At 42.1% G+C, this 26,989-nt stretch overlaps 1 protein-coding gene and 1 long non-coding RNA gene across 4 annotated transcripts in view; one reads left to right on the top strand and one right to left on the bottom strand.

Moving 5' to 3' along the window:
• The window catches only part of LOC123017262, a 731,707-nt gene that overhangs the window by 98,648 nt on the left and 606,070 nt on the right, over positions 1-26,989 (bottom strand). The window lies entirely within an intron of this gene.
• LCORL (ligand dependent nuclear receptor corepressor like) overlaps positions 25,777-26,989 on the top strand; it is a 94,962-nt gene continuing 93,749 nt past the window's right edge. For 2 of the 3 annotated variants that reach the window (XM_044418496.1, XM_044418502.1), the window contains exon 1: positions 25,777-25,914. In XM_044418496.1, coding sequence (XP_044274431.1) covers positions 25,794-25,914 — 121 coding nt within the window. In that variant the 5' untranslated portion in view covers positions 25,777-25,793. The remainder of the gene's footprint in view (positions 25,915-26,989) is intronic. The other variant, XM_044418497.1, reaches the window with a different exon arrangement.

Genomic DNA, 26,989 nt, shown 5'->3' with positions numbered 1-26,989 from the left:
TAAACATTCTGAATTGACCAGGGCACATGGAGCCCTGGGCTAGGAAGAGACTTCCTTGTAAAACTGAATTCCAAGAATGATTATTTAATCATTGTGAAGGTATACAATGTAAATTTGGACTAAATGGCCTGTGTACTGCAGCTTACAGCTAAAGGTGAGAGAAAGGAGCAGGGAATGCCATTTTTAACAGTGACAGCTTGGTTTTGAGAAGGAAGACAGGATTTGATCCCACAATTCAAAAGCACACACCAAAGTAATGCTTTTCAGACAGGACTTATCCAAATTTTTCCAACACCTTCAGGGCTCTTCGCTTTTCAGTAGACCTAGAGGGATAAAAGGCCCCATAGCAGCAAATTATTGTCTTTCCTGAGGCTCCAGTGCCATGGATTCCTAATAGTCAGGGTAAGGCCTAAACCCCACTCCCCTCAGCACTTTGCTTCCCTTCCCCACTATCCATGAGACCCCTGTTTTCCTCAGTTCGCTGCTTCTGTGTTCATCTTCTTTTGACCTCTGCACCCTTCCTTTCACTCCCCCAAACCATGCCCAGCTTCAGACTCCAATGGAAAGAAGCACTGCTTGTACAAGATTAGAATGGTTCTGAACTTTCATGATAGTTTTCGAGGCAAAACCCAGCGCCACACTCCTCCACTTTCCCCTGTTCTGTAATGTTTTTGCAGCTATTCAGATCCATTTTCCCATCTTATAGCTGTTTCTTAACAGCTATTTCTTAACCCTAAAAACAGTAATGGCCCATGCCTTTTTCAGCCATATTTCTATGAGCTGATGTGCACTATTAAAATACTCATTGTGTGCTGAAGCATATACACATCTAGGTTCAAAAAGAATTACAGAATTAAAAGGCTCTTTATTAAGCCTCATTGCTGCACATGCTGATGTGCATTAAAAGGCTCTTTTTAAAGCTAATTGCCATGCACTAATACACATTAAGGTACTTTTAGAGTGCCGTTGCTGTGTACTAATGTGCATAAGTGCCTATATTTTTGAAAAATGGAGAAATCTCCCCTGAGAATATTTTCATGCATTTCAAGGGCCTCCTGAAAACATGGAAACCCTCTTTGGTGGGTGCAAAGATGTTTGAGAAACTCTATCAGCCCTACATTAGATTATTCCTACATGTGCTTATGATGGTGTTATATCATGATGTCATAAATTCCAGCCTCTTATGCTTTCAAACAAACAACAACTGTACATAGAGATTTTTTTTAAATCATGTTGAACTGTAGAATTTGTATTAGCATCTTATACTCCCATGTGTGTGGTGGGGGGGGAGAGGGGAGGCAGCACACCCACACGAGTGAAGGAATTAATTCAACTAGGTACATAAAACTTCCTTTTGCAACTATAGTTAAGAATTTTTGTTTTGTGATGAAAATGCTTTACATGAAAGGGAGAAGCAGTTAATGCTATATTCTCTTCCCAATTACAAAGCAAACTTAGCAAAAGGATTAAATGCACACATCTGAGGGAAAATAAAATCAGGGGCAGTCTGACAATGTGACAGGGAAGAGCTTCTGTTCCTCTTGTAAACATTTGCCTTTGCACCTGTTCTGTTTGGACTAAATATAGGTGAACTGGTAGGATTCATTTTACGGCCTCCATATGGTGCCTGTTCCAGAATGAGAGAAAGGTAGTTTTCTGTAATAGTTTCATTTTAAGAGGTTCTTTGGCAACTCTAGCTTTTAATAAATACATTTCTTGAGAGCAAGGACCATTTGAAGTAAACGTTTGTTATATGGTTTCTCTGAATTTAGCATCCTATTCTTTCCTACACCAGAAAATTGCTTCACTGACATTGTATTTAATTTAAAAAATTATTAAGAATGTACAATTCCATGATGCTTGTGAGTGTTTCCTGCGAAAACACTTGGAAGAACTAACGAATCACAACTTTATGGAAACTTTAGTGACACTGGCAGTTCCCACCTGGATGTGCAGGACAAACAAGGCAAGGAAACAGGACAGCACACAACATATTTTCAGGGAAAGGGTGTTGAGGGGGCACAATATTTTTTCCCATACTTCATTTTTATCCTTCCTTGCATTTGGCAGTGTTTAAATGGAAACCAGAATGTGTAACCCATATCTTCTTTTGTCTGTTTGGCAGTAACTGGATTTGGCATATTTCTATTAACATTAAATATCATATATTCCCATTGCTAGTGACCAAGCCATTCCAATGCTAAAGAGTACTATAAGGATAGCATCAGCCCTTTGCACTGTATTTGCCGCTAGTAGTAGTGCCAGTTAGAAATGTGCAATTAGATCTCTCTCTCTCTGAAATTGCAGTTGATTTAAAATGGTTCTTCGATGTGTGTCAAAAGTATATTTATGCATTGTTATTAACCTTTATATGATGCCATATCTGCCACAAAGCCATCAAAGCAATAAGACAACAATTTTAAGCAGTAAACTTTTGAGAGAATAAGAAGATACCAATAACAAAATTTTGCTATGTAAATCTTTGACTTGAATTGGAGGGGAGGGGGAGGGCCACAGTCATTTTTCCAAGTCCCCAAATTGCAATTTCCTTCAATGAGAAAGTGCAGCCTGTAGGAGGAGAAATTATCAGTGAGAAAACATCCCAAGAAGAAAGGGTTCAAACACTACTTCTCTGCCCTGCTGTAAACCTGATATGGATCAGTCCCACCATTTCAGAGAACAGCACACTTCTCTGAAGCAGCTTCCTCCAATTTTCCATCTCTAATGGCCATGCTGGCAAAGAATTGTGGGAGTTACAATTCAATACATCTAGAGGATACCAGATACTCACTTGGCATCAGTAGATCTACGATCTGAGCTAGGATGGTTCAGCTGTCAGGGTGCCTTTGATATCATCCAGCCTCCTTTATCTAAACTAGTATTTGCTGTGTGCAGGCTGTGCCACTTCAGAAGTATGACACATGTCCAAATGCTTCCCCATTCAGCATACTAGATGTCCTAAAGAAACTTTCTAGCCTAGTCTTCTCCCTAACTTGCTAGATTTCTAGGTGCGAGGTCCCCCTCGTCCCCCATGGAAGTGTGATGGCCTTCACTTAGCTACTAGAGCAACTACACAAAGTTATACATAACACCAGGACAAGCTGATTTGTGGGAATCGACCTTGCTCTTTCTGGAACTGCTTAGTTCTATCAGCTGGAGCCTGTTGCAACATAGAGGCTCAGGTGGGCAGACATCTATTTGTAATAAAGAAACAAGATGCTCCTCAGCGCGTCTTTGACAAAGAAATTTGTAATGAGACTAAAACTAAGCTCAGACATCCCTTTAAACAAAAACTCACAAAACTCACTCCTGGTTCCCACTTCGCCACCACCTAGGTTTCCTTTCAGCAACCAAATGTATGAGGTGAGAGCTTTATAGTTGATACTGTTTTTAGACATTGGGAGTCAATAATACTTGTCAATCTGCAAATCACACAAGATCCATTTTCACCAACTTCTATGTTACATGGCCAAGTCCATTCTAAATCCTGCAAAGGATTTGCACTGGAGAAAAAGCCCCCTTTGCTTAGAAATACTAGCTTGCAAAAACCAATACTCTCCTATTAAAAGCAGGAGAACCTAAATCTGATTAAAGTTGCACTCTCAGATGTGTGATTCAAGATGTAAGTCATGGGCAGTAACCAACTGATGGTCTGAGAGAACTATATGAAAGGTCTTTCTCCACAAGAGACGCAAATGCCCAAATTAAAGCAGCAATCCTAGATATATTCAGTGCTTTTTTTGTCATGGAACGCACCGGAACAGAGTTCCGGCACCTTTTTTTCGACAGATTTTCCAAGTTTTAAAAATAAATTTTGAAAATTTGATGTTTGGTCCACGTGGATTTGAATCGCCCTGTCGAGTGTAGCAGGTCAGCGGCAAAATCATTAAAACGGTGCATGCGGGCTGCTTGTGTGTCAAATTCGATGCATGCATACTTCGTCTGCACTGGTTGTGATGGTGCTGCTCAGCTTGCGATTGGTCGTGTGGTCGCGCACTGAGTACTTACTGCATGCGGCAACCGTTATGTTTCGTTACACAACTGACATGTGTGGGTGTGTGTACAGTGATTGACTATGTGAGAAAGGTAAATAATTTCATGAGTTCCGGCACCTTTTTTCTTACAAAAAAAGCACTGGATATACTTAACCAAACCCTACTGAATTCAATGGAGTAGATATACACAGGATTACACAGTACTTCAAATTTTTGTGATATCCCCATCCAATAAATCCATCCTCAAAAACAGAACTTTTTCTAAACCAAAATTTGAATATATACTGAACTCATAGTTGGCAATAAATTCTATGTTGTTTCTTGTATTAAAGAGTGACCTGAAAAGTATATTGATGGTGAAATAGCTGTTATTAAAGTTTGCATATAAATCCAGTCAAGTCAACAAAAAAATACATGCTTCCATTTTCTAAGAAATAATATGTTGATGAAAAGATGCACTGTTTTTGTTGGTGTATAGTTTTAATTGCTTTGAAAAAAGAACTTCTTATTGTATTGTTTACTATTTTTGTGTTTGTTATGAATTTTGGGATGTTTTTTGGTTGATTTAATAAAGATACAAGTAAACATTAGAACAAAATTGAAATAAAATGTCTTCAATCATAAGAACCTGATCAACCTTTTGTGATAAAAAAAATGGTTGGAGAAATGAGTTATGAATCTTGAAAGGTCAGCTATAAATATCTCTCTGTAATACCAGCATGGCTTAGAACAGCTTCATAATGAGTACATTCCTTGTCTCTCAAGATTTTCTTTTCATATGTATCAAAAATTAGTAATATCTTAATCTATTAATTTCTCCAAGTACTTGCTTCTTCCGGCTTATTACACATCTCCATACTTATCTGACTGACTGAAAACAGAAGACTGGATTCTAAGTACTTGCATAACAATTTTCCAGACACATCCAAGCTATAAAATAATGCAGACAAAATGAAACAATAGCATTTATTATTTGCAGTATAAAACCCCGGCTTTTTTTTTAAAAGGAGAAAAGTAGTGGGGAGAGTAAAATTAATTACAGTAGCACAAAAGCTAAGAATGTAATAGTAGTAATAGGGCACCATATTACCAGACTGATGATGCTACCTAAGGAGATGAAGAAAGAGATAACACACGCTCCCCACTCCCTCCACCAAGGTGCATCACCCCCAGGAACAGCCAGGTTATTCTGGCAACAGGAGCTGAAAGCCCCACAGGTTCCTGTCTCCCTCTCTAGCTGGAAGAATGCAGTAGCCATACAACATTACGCAACGGACAATTTACTGCCATCACAGGACACCCAAAATGGAGTGACCACTTCACTCTGCCTAATAGTAAAGCCTTGATTTTTCTCAGGGAGGCTCTTCTGATTCTGTCTATCTCCAAAAGCCCCAGTTGTTCTGCCTTGATAAGAATACTGTCATGACAGCTTGAGTTGCCTAGAAGAGCACGTAGTGCCACAAGAGAAGTAACACAGAGACCCACTTTGGACCTGGCCAGCACAGCCAAGGATGATGAGAGATGTAGACCAAAATATCTGGAGGGCTACAAGTTGCTCACCCCTCTCCTACATGAACAAGCTTGTGGGCTGACCTGACTCATCTCTTCCTCTTTTGCACACCAGAGGAAAGTTCAAACATGAGGAGAGATCATCAGTTATCATTTTTGTATCATATAGTTGGCCCTATATGTCCAGTATTATCTTTACGTATACTTCTAAATATTTGAGTCTATAATCCTATGCAGCAAGTTTTATGGGCCTTATTTCTGAATACACACATACAGGATTGCCTACATGTTGCTACCTAAAATTTATTTGACTGTATGCAGCCATTTGCCATGTTTTGTTTGATTCAATAAGGAACTTGTTTAATTTTAATATAAATTTTCTATTAAAATTAATTATAGTGTATATTGGAATTTGTGCTTATAATTTATATTTTCTGCACTTAGGTGTCAGTCACTCATTAGTTTTCTAAATAACAAGGAACCCTCTTAGTCAGTTGGCATTTTCTCATGTTTTAATTGCCTGCTGTGATATAATTATTGTGACATTTGGGGATGATTTTAACATCCTGAATTAAATATTCTGACATCCCACAGAGCACTTCATGAAAACAGTCAAACTGTATTTGACTTATTAGTATTCTACAGCTGTCCCTAAGTATTAAAATTATTTTTTACACAAAAACACAGATGAAATGTAAAGCATTTAACAAATTTTATTACAGGTCAAATGTGAGCTACAAAATGCTTGGCAAAGGTGGGCTATAATTTGTTAGGATAGGTCAGATCATTGTCTTCCTTTGCATATTCTTATGCTTTCAAAAGTCAGCACAACAGTGGGCCTTCTCTGCTCCCAGGCTCTGGGGCTCCCTGCCAAGGAAGGCTCGGCTGGTCCCCTTTTCATTGTCCTTCAGCTTGAAGGCAAGAACCTTTTCATAGGCCTTTGACATTTTAAGCAGATATGTGGCTGAAGAGGTTTTAAGCTGGCTGGTGCTGTTTATTCTTTTCATATTGTCTTTCGAATTGTGTTTTAATCTATTCTTTTTAATGTTATAGTTTAATTTTTTTAAAAAATTGGATCATATTGTTAGCTAACTTGAGTGCCATTTTCTCGGCAGAAAGATAGGATCTCAATCAGTCACAGAAAGAATGATTGCAAAGCTGTGCTCCCAGGCAAACCTCCCCAGATGGAAGGTTTTGTGTACACTTGCTATTTATTATATTTATATCCCACCCTTTTTCTTCTTGCAAGGAGCCCAAGGCAGCTCAAAGAAGCCTCCTTTTGCTCTCCATTTGATCCTTGAAGCTCTGTGGGGCAGGTTAAGCTAAGGGTCAGTGACCAGCCCACGCTCACCCAGTGAATGCCATCACCAAGCACCAAGAAAGTCCAGAGCTCCTGACTCTCTGTCCACCACTCTAATGACTGTGCCATGCTGGCTGAGAAAGAAGGAAAGCCATCTCGGCTTTCCCCGAGACCCATCTCCTCTCCCCGCTTTGCAGGAAGTGCTCCACTCCGCTCTTGGCTTTGGACCAAGATTACTTTCCTCCTTGTGCTGTGTTGGGCCGTGCTGCTGAGCCCTCGGCTGCCCAGTGCAGGAGGGAATGTCAGTTTCCACACGAGAGGATAACAGCCTGGCTTTTCTTGGCCTGGCTGGTAAGCTGCTGGAGCCCATTCTGCTGCAGGCTTCTGAAAGAGTTCACCTCTGCTGTTTCTGCTTCCTATGCCTGCCAGTGTTTCTCTAAAAGGGATGCACACACAGGGAACAATGGATGAGAAGGAATGAGGGAAAAAAGCTATCTGATGAGTTGGGAGGGGGAGCTACGGGGAGCTGTTTACTCAGCACTGTCAATGGAGGTCCCCGCTTCCCATCTTACTCTTGCTCACTCTCCTCTTGTGCTGCAGTCATGAATGCATTCAAAGCTCTTCACATCAACACCATCATCATCATCATCATCATCATCACCTCTATACTGGCCCATAGCTGAAGCTCTCTCACTTCTACTACCCCAGTAGACCAAGCAAAGGGAGAAAGTAGGCATGTTGTGCTGGCTTCTGCTAGCCCAGTGTCGCTGGCGCTGTGGCGGCAGGCCCTGCCCTGCTCCTTTCAGGGAGCAAAGTGAGGGGCTCTGGGGGCGAAGAGTGCAGTCTAGAGTGGCTTGACAGAGGAGCTCCAGCCAAAGCTGTTTGCACACATACTTGTTTGGCAATAAACAGTTACGTCGATTCCTCCACCAGAGTGCATCCCTAACTTGTTGAAGATGGGCTGGGATCCCATCTTTGTTCTTGGTGGGATCAGACTGTCATGAAGCAGGATGGAGCCCCCTCTCGGGTAGCAGAGGAAAAGGAGCACTGAACAGTATGCTCACAAACTGTGCGCCCACCGGAGGGCCTGCCGCCGCCATGCTCCCTAACTCCCTCCCTCCCTCGCTGCTGCTGCCGCCGCCGCCGCTGTCAACACCATCACTGCCTCTGCTCCTGCTGCGCTCCCCTCCCACCCACCTTGGTCCTGCTGTATTGCCCAGAACCTCTCAGAGCCCTCCAGCACCGCACAGGGGATCGCCAGGGACACCTCCTCTGACAGTGTCTGGCTGTGAGGAAGGACCCCTCAGGCAAGACATTTCAGCCTGGCTGCCTCTCCGAAGAGCGGTGTCAGCTTCTGCAAAGTAGGTGCTGGCCATCAGCAGTCATAATAGTAATGACACAGTAAGCCGGCAAGACGGAGGAAGACCAGGTGGATGGAGAAGGGGGGTGCGGAGGGGGGAGTGGCAGCAGCAATGGCGGCCAGTGGCCCAGGTGTTTTCCCCATCTCAAGCAGCAGCAGCATTTGTACCACCATTGCTGCTTCGAGACTAGTAGCTTGCTTAAGGCTTCCCAGCCAGTTCATGGCAGAAGCGAGATTTGAAGATTTCCTTTTGCACTTGTGCTTAGCTCCCTAGACCCCTGTAGAATTTTGCACATGCAGACTTTCCACTAATATCCATGAGTTCTGTCCATCACTTCTTGAATGCTACTTGTATGTGCATTTTGTTTTGTTCGCTTCACTGTAATTCACCTAAAGATTATGGTTATGGAAAAACACTGGAGAAATGTGTTATTTAAAAATAATTGGTCAATACTGAACATTAATTATTAATAACAAATAATTTAAAAATAATGGAACCCTGAGGCTCATGATTCTCCACACATTCAGCCCCTTGTTAGTCCATTATGTCCTTACACAGATCAACTAATATCATCCAGGTTATAGCAATGGGCAAAAAAGGGGAACCAGTATGAGTGCTAGAAGACAAACAACTTTGATTAAGCAATGACAATGTTTTAAACAAAGGGTTTCTAAAATGTAAACTCTGAAGAGGCAAAAGGAGTTTGTCTTCTGAGGAGAATCCTGTGATATCTGCAGTAACATCATCCTTGTGCACTGCTTTGCTTTGCTTTGCTTTGCTTTGCTTTGCTTTGCTTTGCTTTGCTAGAAGACTGCTTTCAGCCCTAAAAATAAAAAGGCTCCTAAAAGCTGAAACTAACCTTGTCCAAGTTATAATGGACATTTTCGTTAAATCAAAAAGAATTTTGCTTACATGCATTTGGAAAAACTGTAACATGAAGAAATATGAATGAGCTAAAGGAATGTTTAATAACTTGTCTTGATATTAGATTTTTAAAGCTTTCCTTGAATAGCACTCATATGCCCTGGTTTACATAGACATATAAGGCTTTGTTTATGAGAATTAATAATCTGAATTCAGTCCTTGGGTAAATTGTTTATATTAAAGTCCTCCAGAGCAAAGGTACTTTTCCAGTGTGTTGCATCAGCTGACATCTTAAAATAAGATGTGCGTGTGTGTGTGTGTGTGTGTGTATGCATGTTAAATACTATGAGAAAAACACAACGAAAGAGCTCTGCTTAATTTTCAGGACTGGTATGCTGGAAAAAAACAATGCCCTAGAGATGGATAAAGTCTTGCCAGCTTAGCTCCAAGCTTGTTTGGAAGAAATTTGCTTGCTAATAGTCCCCAGATCTTAACACTGGGGCACTCCTGGGGCTTCTCCCCAGCCTTTCTGCCACTCTCTTCTCTGAAAACTGTACTTCAGAAGGCCTTGCAGCAGCAATGGGAAGCCAGTGCCAGCCATACCATTAGACAGAGTGACGCAGTCCCTTCAGCCGGCAGGTGCTGGGAGGGGGTAGCAAGGTGTTGCAGGAGAGACCTGTGTGCCATGCAGCCTGATCTGCACCTCCTAAATTAATGGTAAGAGTTGTATATTGTAGGCCTGGGGTTTTATTGTGTCCTCTGTTGCAGAGGACTGTCCTCATTTTGAAGGCATCCTCGCTTTGAAGGGCTGTGCAGTCCAAGTCCAGTTTAAAGATAAAGACCCCTAAGAATGGTTGCCCATCACCACTTGACATCTGGACAGCCAACTGACTAGGAAAGCACCATCCCCTTCTCAGTGGTGAGATGGTTGCACCTCTATTTAAATTATTCAAAATTGCACCCACACATATAAATGGCCACATGCACATTTTATGCAAAGGTGTGTCCTTAATTGGTGATCGATTTCCTGTTTTCTAACACTTCGTAAATAGTGACCTTTCACTGGCCAGTTTAAAGGAACAATGATTTACCCAGCTCTTTCCACGTTGTACTTCTTGTCTGAAAAAAGTAAAATATAAGTATCTATTATTATAGGTCTTCTCTGTCCCCTGTAATCCCATCATGCATGTTCAGTTGCTACAGCATATGACAGCTGAAGGAAATGGACACATAAAGATCTGGATACAAACAGAGGAGCTACTACTGCCTGTGAAAAACTAGTGCAAGAAAAGGCATATACAACTGATTATTTTGTCATGCATCTGCACCTCCCATAATGTTACAAAGAAATGAGTAATGCATTCAGTCCTTGATGCCTTCATTCAAGATCCTGTCAAACAGCAGCCTTCAGTATCTAGTATTATAGGGTTTTAAAAATGATTTATAAGACATTGTAACTAGCCTTTGACACCTAAAGGTGGCATGCAACAATAAAATAATACAATAAAAAGATCCTGAAAACTAGAATAAATTAGATAATAAAACCATAGCTATGTAAAATCAAAACACATTAAAAACCTGATGGAACAAAACTGTCTTTACAGCCCACCTAAATGGCAACAGAAAAGAAGCCGTCTAGCTTTCCTTTTGAGAGGGTTGCACAACCAGGGTGCAGCCACCGCAAACACCCCATTCTGCATCCCCACCAGTTGCACCTGGTGGCTGAACACAGGACAGCGCTTCTGAGGATGACCACAACTGACAGATGCATGGAGGAAGACATGGCCCAGATAGGCCAAGCCATTTAAAGCTTATTAAGTGATAACCGATCACCTAATAATAATTGGAAGCCAGACCAATTTTTAAAGACTGGTAACAGGGTCAGGAAAAAGGAGCACCAGAAATTATTGTGGCCACAGCATTTTGTGCCAGCCACAGTTTCAAAGATAGACCACTTGGATCTTGTTGCAGAACTGTACGTGGGCCATGGTGAAGGCATGTATGACTCTGCTTTCTCTGGCTGGCACAGCCACTGAAGCTGGGCAAAGGCTGTCCTGGCTTCAGCAAGCACGGGACTGCTCAGAAGCAGCACTGACTCCAGGAACACCTCAGGTGGCAACCTGGTCCATCAGCATGTCGGGGGCCATTGGAATCCCAGATCAGAGGTTAGACACCCAGAGTCCCCACTTGCAGCCTGGAAAGAACTGAACTGTCTGCCTTTCAGGGCTGCCAGGGTGTGAGTGGTGCCTCAGCCTCCCAGCCTCCCCCTATGAAGCACCTCAGCTGCAGGGGGCCTCTACTGCTCCTCCAGCTCTTCTCTGGATGCTCATGAGTCCCTGAGTGCAGGTGCTTACAAGCATCAGGGACACAACTGACTCTTTCACCAGGGCCACAGTCTACTGTGACAAGTCATGCACAAAAAGCACTAGTCAGGGCCACTGGCCATCCAGGACAAGAACTGTGTGTGTGTTTGTGTGTGTGTGTGTGGGGGGGGGGCTGGACTCCTCTTCCTTCTGGGCAGCTAACTAAAGGCAGCTCTGCAGATAAAGCCCCAGCTGCCATAAGCATGCACAATTGGTTTGGAATATTGATAATTTCTCCAAGGCACTCTAGAATGTCTGGGATTTGCCAGTGAATGTCATCCCTGCAGATGTTATTTGGTTGGATCCCATGTGCTTAGTAAATGCTAACATTTACTGGAAGTTTTCTGGTTACTGATAATAATTGCTAGAATGTTCTGACATCCCACTCTGCTTGCAAACATTATAATTTTCTAACAAACACTAGCCTTTGTCAACCTTCTGTTATTCTCTACAATATATAACATAAACACAGGTAGTGTAAAATTGAAGACCTTTTCCTATCCCTCCAAATACTGCAATACAACTGAAGGACAAAACAAATTTTGCTTGCTGATGATTCAGTCCTTTGATAATAGAAACAGAGTGAGTCAGAAGGGGTCTCTTGGGCCATTTAGTCTGACCCCCTGCTCCAGCTGGCTCCTCTCATGACATGCCTACCATGTGCGATGCAATGGCATGTTGGAACTGAGTGGAAAGATAGTGCCAACAGATTTATAGCCCTAATCTGACAATAAAAAGGGAGACAAAAATAGGTGCCAGAAAGAGGGACCATTGGAGCTTCTAGTCCAAATGTCTGACCTATAACTAGGACTGAGCTAGGACTGATGTGAGTTATAGGCCCAAACAGATGGACAGCCACAAGTTGTCCATCTCTGCTCTAGTCCTGCTCAGGTTATTACTCCACGTGTTCCCTATTGCAGAGGAAGAGCAAGAATGGGGATGCAGCATATGCTCTTCCTACCACATGCTGGGGCCATGTCTTCAGAGAGGAAATCTGCCAAACGTGCTTGAGATGATTCTGTCCATGGGAACCCAGCAGTCCTCCCCTGCTCAAACATACCTCAATGTGTTGGCAGCATGCTGGCAATGCTGGTGGTGGATGTAGAGTTCTGGAGAAATAATGACTGAATAGAGTGTTCATTACTCTGAGAAGTGTAGCCAGATGCATGTTGAGATGAAATGTATTTAAAGGACACTGTGCTGGCCACTGTAAGAACACACACATGCTTCATAAGGCATGGGAATACATAGAAAATGTCTGTGTAGCCCTGTACTGTTGACACTGGCTGGCAGAAGCTCTTTCAGGCAGTTTTCCCCTCCCTTCTTGCAGAGGCTCAGAACTGAGACCTTCTGTGTGTGTGTGGACTGGGTGTTCTTGGCACAGAGCAATGACCCTTCTCTGCCACTAGGCTATTTTGGAATAAGTAGATGCATTCGAAGTACAGTGGGAAGAGTGGAGCAGAGTTCAGGCACTGAACCTTGGTATAAGGACAGGTGTGACAAGTGCGCACACCCCTATTTAAATCCCTGAACTCATGAAATCCTGTTATTCAGTTATTCTGAGGCTCCTGCTCCTTCAGATATATTTAGAAGAGTGGCTTCAAATCGTGCCCTGGTGAATCCTGTAATAGAGGGACCGGTTTGTCTTCAAGTACCCTAATTACAAGCCATTTAGGGCTTCACAGGTACTGAACAGCTCTTTAAATTGTGCTCTGAAACATACTGGTAACCAATGTAGCTTAAACAGAACTGGAGTCATGTGCTCTGTAAGGTAGGTCTCAGATGCAACTTGGGACCACATTTTGCAAGATGCCTCACGATCACTTTTGAAGGACAGCTCCATGTACGGAACATTGCAATAGCTGAACCTATGCGTGACCAAAGCATACGGAGGTCTACACCTGCATTCTCCAGAAAAAAGAGCAGCTGGCATATTTGCCAATGCTTGCAAAGGTGATTCTTGCTGTGGTTGCAACTTGATTAACTATTATATTATTAATAACAACAAAGCTACCCCACCTTTTTTACTCTCAAGGAACTCAAGGCAGTTTACATAATTCTCCTCCTCTCAGTCTTATCCTCACAACAGCACCCTGTGAAATAGGTTAGGCAGAGAGTGACTGAGAGCCCAGTGTCACCCACTGAGCTTCATGGCCAGGTGGGGACTAGAACCTGGATCTCCCAGGTGTCCAGTCCAGCACTCTTACCACCATACCACACTGGCTCTCAAGAAGCAAAGACCAATTCAAAGACATGCCCAGGCTATGTAACTTCTCCTACAAGGGGAGTACCCACCACATCAAGAACAGGCTCTGGACCAAAACCTGGGTAGTCTCTCCTACTGACCAAAACCATCCCTGGTCTTGCCTGGATTAAGCTTCAGCTAAGTTTGAATTGAAATCCAAACATGTGGATTCAGACATATGAATTTAAAATCCCCCAGTAGTTTCTCCCATGCTTAGTTTCATCTTCAGATAATCTTACCCTTTCTTATGCAATATGAGGATAATTTTGGACTACCTTGCAGAATTGCTGTAAAAATTAACAGGATAATTTCTGTAAAGTGCTTCCACAAACACTCTGAAGTGTTTTATTAATACTAAGTGTTAATATCTATAAATATGCATGTGTGTCCATACACATGTAATAATAACCAGCTTCTACACTTTAATTTGCTTGCAATGTTGGCCTGTTTGAGCTGTGTTTGTATCTCTCTAGCACTCTATCTAAAATATAGCCAAACTATAGCCAAATATATTGACAAATGGTTACTGAAACAGTATGCCAAGCAAAACAAACTCCTATACAAATGATTTATACCCACCACCCCCAGAAATGTATTTCCACAGCAGCTTATAATATACTTTTAAATTATTCAAGAAGTTTGGGGGCATTATCTAGATGGTTATTTGAGAAGCCCAGTCCTTCTGTGCACATATGCTTTCCATTCAAGAATGAAATATACTAATTTATCACAACAACCCTACCCCTGGAAAACAGAAAGTTCTGATGCCACAAAGGTAATGAATTTTTCTGTTTGGGAGCTCACAATAGTTCCTACATCAGGACGATTTAAAAACTACTGGGATTACTTTATTCCAAATGAGAATATAGCTATTGAGAATGAGCAGGTGCTAAAGTAGGTCTGCGTTTTGAAGGTACAGGTGCACCAGAAAACATCTGGTTGCAGCAGACTAACTCCCACAACATGATGATGTAACTATTGCATTAGATGTCTCTGATTCTATTTCCTGCCCCCCTTCAATCAAAATAAAATGTATAAGATTGTGAAATGCCTATTTACCTTACCAGGTGCACTGCAAAAATTCATTCTATGAGCAATTCTAGTTTTAGAAATGTTGTCATCCTAATACAACATCACATAGCTGAAACATAAGCCTCGCTGATTTCTGTGACTGATTTGGAATATCATGCTATTAACTATCCCATTCTTTTGACCTATTTAAAAAGTAGAAGGAAGCTTACATTGATGCAATGAAGCATGGTGAATTTAGAACTAGGTACCTACTCCAAGCTGTAGTGTCGCTTCCTGAAGCATCATTCCTGCCACCAAAAAAAAAAGTGGGGGGGGGGTAGTAAACCTCCTGGGCCAAGAAATTGTATTTCTAAGACTACAACCTAGAGATCTTTGGCTATTCGGTGGTATAGAATTGTTTTTATTAGGCACCAAGCAGCTTTTTTTGTTAAAAGTTTTTTTTAAGTAGAAGAATCACATTTAGTCAGAATTTCTTACACTGAAGCAAAATATGTCATTAGCCTTGTTTGTTTACTGTCCAATAACCCAGGCTGTCTGGGTAGTTAGCAAAAGTTAAAACATATTTAAAATACGCAAGCACACATATCAGATAAAAGTAACTAAAAACAACAAAACCACCCTAGCAATTGCAATTGCATCAGCATAGAAAGCATAGCAATAGTACAGAATAAAATGTCATATGGAAAATATGCTGGGAGAAGAAATAGGTCTTCACCTGGCACTTTGTCCTTTAGGGGGAGTGTGACTCCATCCATCCCACCTGGACACAGGACCACCTACTTATCACCCAATAACAGCAGTAGGTGTGCCATTCTTACAGTTGTGTTGTTCTCCCCCCTACCCCCCATAGTAAAATAGTAATCTTCTGCACCAGGCACCGGCAATTAAAATCGTAGCCACTGCATACTAGAAAAGGCAACTAAGATAGTGCTGGAACGTTACAGCTTTGGCTTCACCATGCTGCAGTTTGTACTCTTCCTCTTCACTGTGACTGGTCACTGCACTCCCATGCTGTATATAACACCCCCTTTAACCAACAGGCTTGGTTTGTGGAAGGAACTGTGACTGCAGGTGCTGCACATAAACTTAACGCTTTGCTTCATTCTTTCATTGCTACATTTCTGCTTGGATTGCTTCCCTGGAACTGATTGTGACTTGGCTCCCCCCCCTCCCCCCATTCCCTTCAAATTAATTCCCTCGGCCTGATTTTCTCTTTCTGGAATATCTACCCAAGCAATCACAATAGTTTCTGGTCAGAGTTTCTGATCCTGCCCTGAAACACAGAGCCCTCCAAAGTGTGATGGCTGCTGGTTTGATCATCTTTGAATAATAGGAAATGGTCTGAATTGATTACCAGTCTGAAATGAGCAGCATCTTTGTCAGGCTTGTCTCTATTACTTAGAGCAGTCTGTGAGAGGTCATGATGCAGCATGCCAAATGTATTATTGTCACATAGTTCATCATGTTTCCTTACTCTAGGTGGTGATTTATTTGGCATTATATTTACATTTGTGGCTGAGATCAATGTAGCTGGCCTATTCAAGGGCACATGGGCAAATCAGTATGATTTTGCTTTGGTTATGGGCTTTGCTGTCAGATGGGTGCAGTCAGGGAGAGACAGCACCTACCCACATGCTGAGTTCCCATTATTTAGCTTCCTCTGTGGATATCGGGTGTGAGCAATAGAAAGGCTCTTGGACTTTTTCATCTCCACTGTTTATTCGATACCTTTATAGCCTGCCATTCAACTCAAATATTTCCAGGGCAGATCACCAAATGAACAGAAGCAAAGCCAATAATATCTGGCTATCTAGCTAATGAATATTACTACTGTGTGTAACTTCATGCCTCTCTGCACTGGGTCCTTTTTGGATCACTAATATCAAATTGCAATTAGCGGTGTATCCTCTGTAGGGCTTGCCTTGATATATTTTAAGCTGTAGTGTTGCTGTGGTGATGACATACTTAAATTATGCCACTCCTTTGAGAAAACCATATAGTAACCCCCCCACACTATCTGGTAATAATCTAAATCAATCTAAATCAGCTACTGATAATATACAGGGGGAACTGAGCTCTCCTTTGCTATTACACTTTTTTTTGTTAAGCAGAATTGTAAGGTAATCTATGGTCTGCACTGTGTTAATTTAGCCTAAAGTTCTGAAAGAGCACAGCTGTACTACACATGTGTGTGTATCCTGAACTAGTTTTACTGTCATGACCCACTTCACACTCCACAAGAGAATCCCAAGAACTGAAGTTCAGTAAATGAGAATGATATGAGGAAGGAAGGGAAAGGGACTGAATGAGGGTCAGTGAGCAGAGTTTACTGCTAATTTTATCAATTGTATTACATGTTGCTTTCAGCATTTGTAAGCTGCCCAAGGAACCTTTGAGTTATGGGGCAGCATAGAAGTGGAATGAAATACAATAAATAAATAGTATAGTATTGGAATTTATGTGTGCATGCATACACACTATATTATATTAAATTGTCAATAGAAAAAATGTAGTTTGGAGTTACTAAGAATTCTGTCTAAGAACCATAGTTGCCCTCCCAGATCCCAGAGTTCCCAAGAGAGATGGACTTTAACTGAGTTGTCAGTTTATGAGATTAATAAGCATGTGCAAATACAGAGCCATTCTGCACCTTTCATGCTTCCCCCCACCATGGAGGTGGACAAGATGTAAGGGCCTGGTTGGAGCCAGCCATCATGTCCTTGCACTTCTTCTTCATGCAAGTAGGACTACATGGAGGGAACTCCTGAACAGAGCCCAGGAATTATTATTACTTAGTTTTGGTTTGTCATGTAGATGTGCATACAACAGGGAGATGATCTATAGAAACATTGCTAAAAGGGGCATAGTAACAAATCTAAGCACTTGCAGGGTAAAACATGCAAGGTGTCAACTGTACTCTGTGGCTCACTGAGGGTTAATTGCTTTCCAGAAAAGTAATAAAGCTAGGGTGCACACTAGTGTAAGAACAACATAAAAAAGATGGGGAAAGGAGTTGGATATACTGTGGCTGGAATCGGAATGCTAGAAGCTGCTCTAGAAAGGGGTTAACTCAGACAGGTGGGATGTAAATGGGAAGTCAAGTTAGAAGAAGTCCCCCTTATTTCCATTTGGTATGCTATAAAGATGTGAAGGAAAGGAAAGCAATCAAAAGGTTTATGGAAAACCCATCTCATTTTCCCCAAAGAGCGCCATTTTGGTTAGAATGACAGATTGTAAAGAATTGAATAGTGTTGGATCAGGAGCTATTTTCTTTTGCAAACAATTGTTACCCATCCTTGACTTCTCCAAATAGTTGTCTAATGTGACTTCTTGTTGTTTGTTTTGAAACAGCACAACAGTATCAGGAGAAGTGGAAACCACTTCAGGTTTTCTATACAACATCCTCCCTGCTATGGCTCACCTGGGGCTAATCTGCCATCCTATTGGTGCCAGGTTAAGGCAGCCCTCTTTGTGAAGGCCTTTAAAGATCTCCCTCATCACCCAGGGGCTTTTTTTGCTTTCTTCTTAGATGGGACTTTTTCCTTGCATTTAATGGATTTTAATGCTATTTTAATTTAAAATGCTTTAAATGCTGTTTTCTGTACTGTATTCTTTTGCTTTTATCTCCTATTGTGAACTGCCCAGAGAGCTTTGGCTGCCGGTGGTATAGAAATGACATGAAAGGCTACTAATGGGCCTCTAGAGTTGCTAAGCAACCAATGGCTAAGTTCACACATGATAACCCAGACTCAGTGGCTGTGTTTGCATTGTCCTCAAACCATGGGCAGTTGTTGAACTGTGGATTGTCTTGTTTTCTCCATCCAACCAAGATAGTAAACCATGCCTTGATAACCACACAGAACCCATGAAGACAGCCCATGACTATGAACTGTGCATTGACATGCTTTACAAGCCATTGTCTGTCAATGTTGCATAATAATGGTCATGTTCAAACAACAACCCATGATTCAATCCTCTTATGTGGGTTATTTTGTCACTTATTGTGTTATGTAAACCCAACCAATATCTTATTGCTTTAACCAGTGAGGCTCCTCATTTGTCCCAGTAGTAGGGTACTGAAATTTTTATTTGCCCATCAGTAGCACAAGAATCACTCAGTAGGATCCCTGAAGATATCCCTGCTTTTTGACATTCTTACAGATAGATCTGTTGCTTAAGAAGATTTTTGTTGCCATGGTAATTTAATTGTCTATTTTCCTGCTGCTATTTATTGAACCTGCTATTTGTTTATTTTGTGTGATGTTATACTGCATTAGTGTCACTTGAAATATATTACAGTTTCAATTATTTTGGCTATTTTGGTTTTGTTAGCCACCTTGGGTATTCTGTATAAAAAGGCAAGATAGGAATACTTTCAATAAATAAAAACAGAAAAAAGCAATTCCTTAATCCAGAGTCAATCACATTCTGAGACAAGGTGAAGCAGCAGGTTTGTGGATGCTGTGAGGAACAGCTGCATGGAAGATGCACAGATCTGACAAATCAAGCACAATCAATTGGAAAGTTATTTCACTTCTGTTCATTTCAGTGGTACATGTCATGAAAGCAACCTGGTGGTGTTTGCCCATGTCTTTCAAAAGAAGACAACATTGCCCTTTCTGCCACAAGTCCCAAATGTATTGGGAGAGCCATGCCCACCAAAGTTGTACATAGAAGGCCTCATCTGGGTGCACTGAGAAAGTAATGAAGGTGTCTGTTGTTGTTGCTTTCTTTGATGCTGTAATGATGCTTAGCCCGCCATAGAGTCTGGATAGCATGACCAGGTCAGGTTATATCGAAACATTGAAACACAGTGAGTCAAAAGGGACCTCCTGCAGTTTCCAGTCTGACCTCTGGCTCCAGCCAGCTCCAGTCTTATAATATCCAAGATGTAGTTATCCAGTCTTTCCATGAATGCCCTCTTTAAAGCCAAACTCACATGTGTAGCTATAAACCTATATACAGGCTCCAGTTATCAGAATAATGGAATATTAAGTCATTTGAGGTAGGTGTGCTTATAGATTCTGTAAAGCAATGGTGTACAAGTGGTAAATCTCCAGATATTTTTGGGCTTCCACTCCCAGAAGCCCCTGCCATTATCATCAATGGCCAGGAATGCTTGCAGATGAAGTCCCAAACTTCTGAAGATCTATTTTCTGCTTATCCTTAGTGTCCCAGAATATGAATTCCTGAAAAGACTGCTGACAGATAGAATTGTTACTATGCCCCTTACTTTTATCGGGACCAGAACTAACTAGACATGTCACTTTATTTCTGAATTGTCCTTTCAGCACCAGCACTACGACAACCATACCTTTCTCACACAAACACTGTTAAACATTGCTGAGAGCTGTTACACCTTGTACCTTCTCTGCATTAGTCTGCCTTGCACAATTTAAGAGAATATAGGGTTTTCATACCATAAGGAGATCCCAAGTGGAGGCAGATGTGTTCCCAATAATACGTTGTCATAATGTCAAAAGTAACTGTCTATCTCAGCATGTTAAATACACTACATGGTATAAGAGTATACAAGAATGTGCACTAGAAATCAAGTTAGAGATTTCTAGAGACCAAGGTGGGATGGAGAGGCAGGGGATTAAACCCAAATATTAACAATTGTAGCTATTCTTATAGCAAAACACTAAGAGGACTTCTCCAAAATCTTCCCCAAAAGTAAGGGAGAGCTATCAGAAATGAGGAGTATAAAGGAGATGAAGAAAAGCTGAAGAGATAACTGCCCTGTTTAGGCTCCACAGCAGGTGAAGAATCCATTTGGTACTGATTTTACCAAGTAGCTAGCAAAAGTGGAAATTGATATTCTCCTAGGGATCAGATCTCATTATTTCCTTGCTGTCCTTTTGAACTTGTACAATTTAATATTATATAACATGACCATGACGTATAGAATGATCATGCAAAATGTTAGTGAGACTGGTTAAAAATCAGCTAATTCACTTGTTGACTGCAAAAGGCACATGCTCTGCTTTGATGGCTCAAACAGGAATCTTTCCCATTCCCTCCTGGAGATGCTACTGATTGAACCCAGGAACAAATACAAATACAAGTTTGAATACAAAGTATGAGCTCTGCCACCCAGCTATGGCCATTTGCTGGCCTGTGGCAACCATACAGACGTAACTTGGAATGGATCCACATGTGCAGATCCCCATTAGCCTTAGGCTGAGCTCTGGTATGTCTATATAGGTTAGGCCCATGGTCTCAGACCTGCTCCATTGTGAATTCTGACCACTGCCACCATTATTGCTGACAATGGACAGGGCAGAACAAGCTGGAATGAATTAATGTGATCAGTCAGCATGCAGCAAAATCATCTGGAAGATCCAAAATGAACTGATTGGACTCAGCCATTCCTATGTAGCACATACAGAATCACATATTTTAAAAGTAAAGCCAAAGAATAAGAAATGTACCACTGCCCCAAATGGAAATTTATTCTGGTATCTAAAATCATGCTGTACTCTAGTAAACTATCTAGGACTATAGACTGCATATTATAATGTAGTGCTACTGTAGTTCTTCTGGTCACATATTGAAAGGAAAGTAGAAACCCTAACAATGCATGCTATCTAGAGGTACAATATTTGAAATTAAATGCATTAATATTTCAGCTATACCCAACCTGGTTTCATTTGCATGAAATGGTTTCTGTTAAAACCAGCTGTTTCAGAAAATGGATAATCTGACAGGAATTAATACTTGTTACAGGGGTTCTGTGAATAGTTACAGACTTGTATATGCCGTCCCTTATGCAAGGCATCTCGGGACGGCTCACAAACAGTAAAATCAGATACATTAAAAACAATCTAAACAATAAATAAAATATTGCTAACAAAATGTGACTGTTGCATTAAAATAATAATTTTTAAAATAATGGTTAAATAAAAAGATTTTGACCTGGCGCCAAAAGAAGTATAAGCTCGGAGCCAGGGAAACCTCTCCAGGGAGTGCATTTCATAATCTGGGTGCCACCACAGAGAAGGCCCTACACTGAGATGCCCTTTTTACCTCCTTCAGGGAGGGTTCTCAGAGCAGGGCCTACCTCGCTGATCTTAAGGGGTATGAGGGTGTATAAGGAAGATGTTCCTTCAGGTATCCCGGTACCAAGCTGTTCAGGGCTTTATAGGTCAAAACCAGCACCCTGAATTTGGCCCGGACTTCAACTGGGAGCCAGTGAATATGATAGAGGACTGGCGTTATATGAGAATAACGACCGGTCCTCATCAGCATCCTGGCCACTCTATTCTGTACCAGCTGAAGTATCTGGACCTTTTTCAAGGGCAGCCCCATGTAGAGCACATTACAATAATCCAACCGGGAGGTTACCAGAGCACGAATCACCATTGCTAGGCAGTCTTTGTCCAAGTATGGGCTTATGTTTCAACTGTAACAAGGAATTTCATGCATTCCTTTCCCGCCTCCTTTTATTTAAACAAGTAATTAAACAGTTTACAATTTTGTCTGCATAAGGCCTGTAAACCAGGCAAACTGACCCCTGCATTTTTGGTGCCCCCAGCAGGCCATGTAGGCTGGCTATGGGCCTAATGTCGTGACAAATATCAGCAGCTAGTAATAATATTGTATCCTAGGAGCATGTAGTGAATATAGACTACCTTTCCCAGTCTTTTTCCAGCCAGTCGCTGCATATCTGTATCCAATACTCCATCAGTGGTAATATATATTTTAATATGAAGACAAGACTTTGTTAAAAACTAGCATTACAGAGTAGTATGTTTCATACAGAAGTGTGTTGAGGTATTACTGCATATGGCTCTATTCTAGGAAGCCTCAGCTCTGGCCCAGAGAGGAAAACACTGGTATAGTGCAAATTCTGCCAAGTAGCCAGAAATATGTGAGCGATCAACAAGAAAAACTCATTTTGGAATTGTCAAAGAATAATCCCAGGAAATGTACATGAACTGAATGGAAGTGAATTGAAAGAAAGAAGGAAGACAGTTTGATCTTATCAGCCAGTTTGACTGAATGTTCTATGTCTGTGTTGCTTTTTCCTAGCTTGACTAAGGGCTCCTAAGCAGCAGCTTCTTGAGTAAGCTTCTCCAAATGAAGTTATAAAGGATTCTCTTGCCATTTGATTTCAACAATTGACAGGAACAGAGCCTCCATATGCGTTTCAGTGAACTTTGAGTCCTAGTTATCACCTCTCAGAATGACTGCCACAGTGTTCCGAAATACACTTTTTGTTGCCTTGGGTTTTCCTGTTCTAATTCTTAAAGATGGTGGTCAGGGGCAGCAGTTTCTGTGCTTTCATGTCTATCTAACCTAATTTTGCAAACTGAACTGCTGTTTGGGATCACTTCAAATTTCCATGTTTTCATTCAAGCTACTTAAAGATTTTACTGTACAAAGAAAGTTTGGGAGGCAAGAAAGGGTGTACTGAAGTAGACGCTATGAACAGGGCTTAAACATATAGCCTTCACTACTATACTAATCATAATAAATGCTATCATAGTGATGCCTGAGGGGTTAGATCTTTGTGAATTCCTATACAAAATGTCCATTTTTGCGTATCTCATACTCATCTCTAAGTGGGAATTTTGATATTTACCAGATCTTGCATTTCTCCAACCTGTCAGAGGGGTTCTGTTTAAAGGCATCAAATCACACCTTTAAATAGAGTCTAAGAAAGAATACTGTTCAATAAGAAGTTTGGGGGGGAAAAAAATTAAAATCACAGATTACTGAAGGAGTACAAAGGAATTATGTATACAATCAGGCAAAGATGCTGTGGACCAGAAAGAAACAAATTCATCCAACCCTAAATTATCCTTTGGATTCTGAGCAAATTACTATGGATTATGCTGTTCCCTAGATCTCAGGGAAATAAAGGTATAGAAGTTACATTGACAATATAGAGGCCCATCTCACATGGAATTGAGCTTGCTAAGTATCATATTATAAACCTTCAGTGAATTATTGCAAATCAAGCATATTTTCTTCCAAAAGCTGGAAGAATGTGAAGCTCAACTTCAAAAGGTTAAATAGCCATATATGAATTCACTTCTGTTTAGTGTCCCAACTGTTTTCTGAGCAGAGATGTGCAACAAGTAGACATTGTGAAAGTAGCAAATCCTGTCCCCCTTACTGCACTCTAATGGCACCTATTACCCTCCCTGGCAGAGACCCTGTGACCTGAATGTCTGCCTGGCAAATAGAGACACAGCAAATGGAGTTTTCCCCCCTCCACATTTTCATTTTGGGAAAATAGCATAAACTGACTGACTGCCTACCACATACGTAGCTGTTAAATGTACCAACTCTGCCAGGAAAAAAAGTGGTTAACCTATTAACTTTGAGTCCAAGCTCTACTGTGAGCCTGTGATCAGCGCTCAGTTTGGCAGGGCAAAACACTTGGGTCAAGGGACCCCACCAGAGCCTATACCTGTCGGCATGATACTCTTTCCTCTTGTTTTAAATACATTTTAATTGGGACAGCAACATTTGGCTGCATGCTCTGAAGAACCTACAGGGCAAGACTGAAGTGCCCTGCCATCTTCACTCCCCTACCTTTCACACACAGCAGAAACTAAGAAGGCTGCAGCCACCACCTAGTTCTACAACGGATGTTTTTAAAGAAAAGGGCAGTCTTCTCTGCTGTTCTCTACAACTCCTTGGTAAGCTTGGGGGTGGGGGAAGCAGAAGAAACCTTGCACGGGGTCCTCACAAGCATGGCACTGGCCTTGCTGTTGTGTAAATCAGGTTTTCTAAATCGGTTCTGTTTTTGTTTTGCTTTGGAAAAGCTGTAGAATTTGAGTTCTGCCAAGTCATGAGCTGAAATAACAGAGACGCACATTATAAGCTTTCCCTTCTTTTCTTTCTTGCTCCACAGGCAGGCCTGGCAAAGATATACAGCAGATTCTCTCTTCTGGTTGGTCCTTGGCATCCTTCCAGAACTGAATGAAGTGTGCTGATTTGGAGGAGGAGGAGCTTGTTTCTTGCGTAGCAGCTGCTCGGAGCCGATGACTACTTCCTAGCACATGTGAGGCACAGTTTTGGTTCGTGGAATGGTCACATCTTTGTCAGGAATACGTAGGTGTGGCTTGGATATAGGATGTATTAGTGGCCGTCAAAGTACACTCTACACATCGGTGTGTATGTCAACGGGAACCTTCACTTAAGATCCTTGACAGCACGTTCTTAGGTGCACACTTTCTTCACACAGAATACTAGCTCAGCCAGTTGTATTTGTCACCTTAAAGTAAACGAAGAGCTCCCTAGAATCTTGCAGAGGAAATTAAGAGAGAAAGGCTATACTTTCTTTCAAGGAAGGTAGTCTGTAATAATCGAACAGTACACCGAGAAGCCCCCACCTGCTTTTCAAGAGTTCCTTGGAATGAAGTTTGAATTCTCCTGAGGTGTTGGGATGAATGCACAGATATGACCTCCTATGGCAGTAAACAATGATTTATTAAAGCAATTCTCGTTTCTAGTGCGATTGGAACAAATTCTATTTAAAAAGTAACTAAAGAAAATTCATTATAGGTGATACATCATTGTAAGCCTGCATAATTATATATTTCTCCCTCTCTTCTCATCACTTTTTCCTTCTATTGACTCGAGCACCCTCTGTTCCTTACTGTTCGTCTCTCAGTAATTTTGGGCGAAAGTGAGTGCAAAGGAGGAACCAAAGAACCGTTGTTGTAAGACTTTTTTTTAAATAAACGCAAATAGAAAGCCAATGCATTCCTTGGTGGCTTCACGAAGGTGTACAAACTTCTAGCATACATTGTTGCAGGTTAGTCGGGAAGAGTCTGGGTCGCAACGGCGCGAAGGCCTCTGGGATTTGTAGTGCATGCCAAGGAGACCGCCTTTTGATAGATTCTGCCTCACCACCTTAGTCTTCCTGCCATACAAAGAAGGTATCTTATCTCTCTTGGGCTCTGCACTCCAAGCGTTGAGCGTTTCGCCTCCGCCCTTCCTCTGTTAAGGGTACCGCAGGCCGAAAGCAGCAGGCGTTGGTTGGGGCGAAGGGGTATGTGCTCGTTCACGTTCCATCGGAGTGGGCGGGGCCGTCGGCGGGCGCGCTCCCGTTATGTAAATGAGCGGGCGTGAGGTCAGAGGCAGTTGGAAAAGGGAACAGACAGAATGGCCGCCGCGGCTCCCGCTCCTGGCGCCTCACAGTGCCGGAGCCCCCGCTGCACGGCGGAGCGCAGGGGAGTCCGCCGTGAACTCGACTCCTGGCGGCACCGGCTCATGCACTGTGTGGGTAAGAGAGAGAGAAGCGGAGAAAGGTGTTGGCGAAAGAGCCGGGGGGGGGAGGGTCGTGAGGGTAGCAAAGCAAAGCAGCTCGGTCGTCGTTGTCGTCGTCAGAAGAACCGAGTATAGGCTAGACTCCCTCAGGGAAAAGCGTGCCTGACTGGGAAACGGGGGATAGATATATCCCCACCTACTGGTTTAATCTCTTGTAGACACAACTGCGCCAAAGGGGGAATGAGTGGTCGTCTCTTTTGTCCGGGGTTCCTTCTTGAGAGTGTGTGCTGGGGTCCGTCCGGGTGCGACCGCCCCTTTAAGAGGGGAAGCCGCTCGTGCTTTGACGGTTGGGATTTGAAGTTTCCCCCTCCCTCGCGCTGGCCCTGCGCCTCCCTCTCTCCCTCCGTTGTCATAACAACGGCAGTTCTCGCTCTTTTCTCCTCCCCCCTCCCAACCAACCCCCTGGGCTGTCCTGTGCCCAGTGTGGCTTCTTTAGCATGGTTAAACCGGCCTCTGCTATTTTTCTTCTCCACTCGACCCCCTCGTTGTTCTTAATCTGCAACACTTTCTTACAGCTTTGTTGGGTGCAAATTCAGGCGTCTTTCCTGACTTGGCTGTCTTAGGTTCCTTTTAGTTGTACTTGCTGATGCGGGAGCAAAGCCTGTTCCTTGAGTTGCGCGGGCGCCAAGGGGGGTATCTTTACATGCTCATAAGGAAAACAGAAGGGATTTGTTGAATGGTGGGCAGTCCGTTCAGATATGGTGGAAAGTGGCATGAGATTTGATTTTACTTAGCTCTCAAATGTTTGCCATATTAATCTTTATCCAGAGGTGTCCCTATCAGGAATTTGCAATATCCAATGGCACAACTAAGGCAACAGAACAGAAGACAACTAGATCTTACTCATGGGGGCAGAAGTCATAGGAAGCTCTATTACACAAGCCCCATAAAAATAATAGAAGTGCATTTATTTACTTATTTACAGCATTTTACCCTCCTCCTTAGCTGGAAGGAAGGTCCTGTCAGGTGTATAATCTAAAAGACGTGAAACACAAAGGGGAAAGAGGAGAAAAAAAGCAAGTTCAAGCATT

The sequence above is a fragment of the Varanus komodoensis genome, unplaced genomic scaffold (genome assembly GCF_004798865.1).
Source record: "Varanus komodoensis strain SLA01 unplaced genomic scaffold, ASM479886v1 scaffold9, whole genome shotgun sequence".
Classification (NCBI taxonomy): domain Eukaryota; kingdom Metazoa; phylum Chordata; class Lepidosauria; order Squamata; family Varanidae; genus Varanus; species Varanus komodoensis.
The sequence above is the reverse complement of the archived record's forward strand: the minus strand, read 5'-3'. Positions and strand labels throughout refer to the sequence as shown.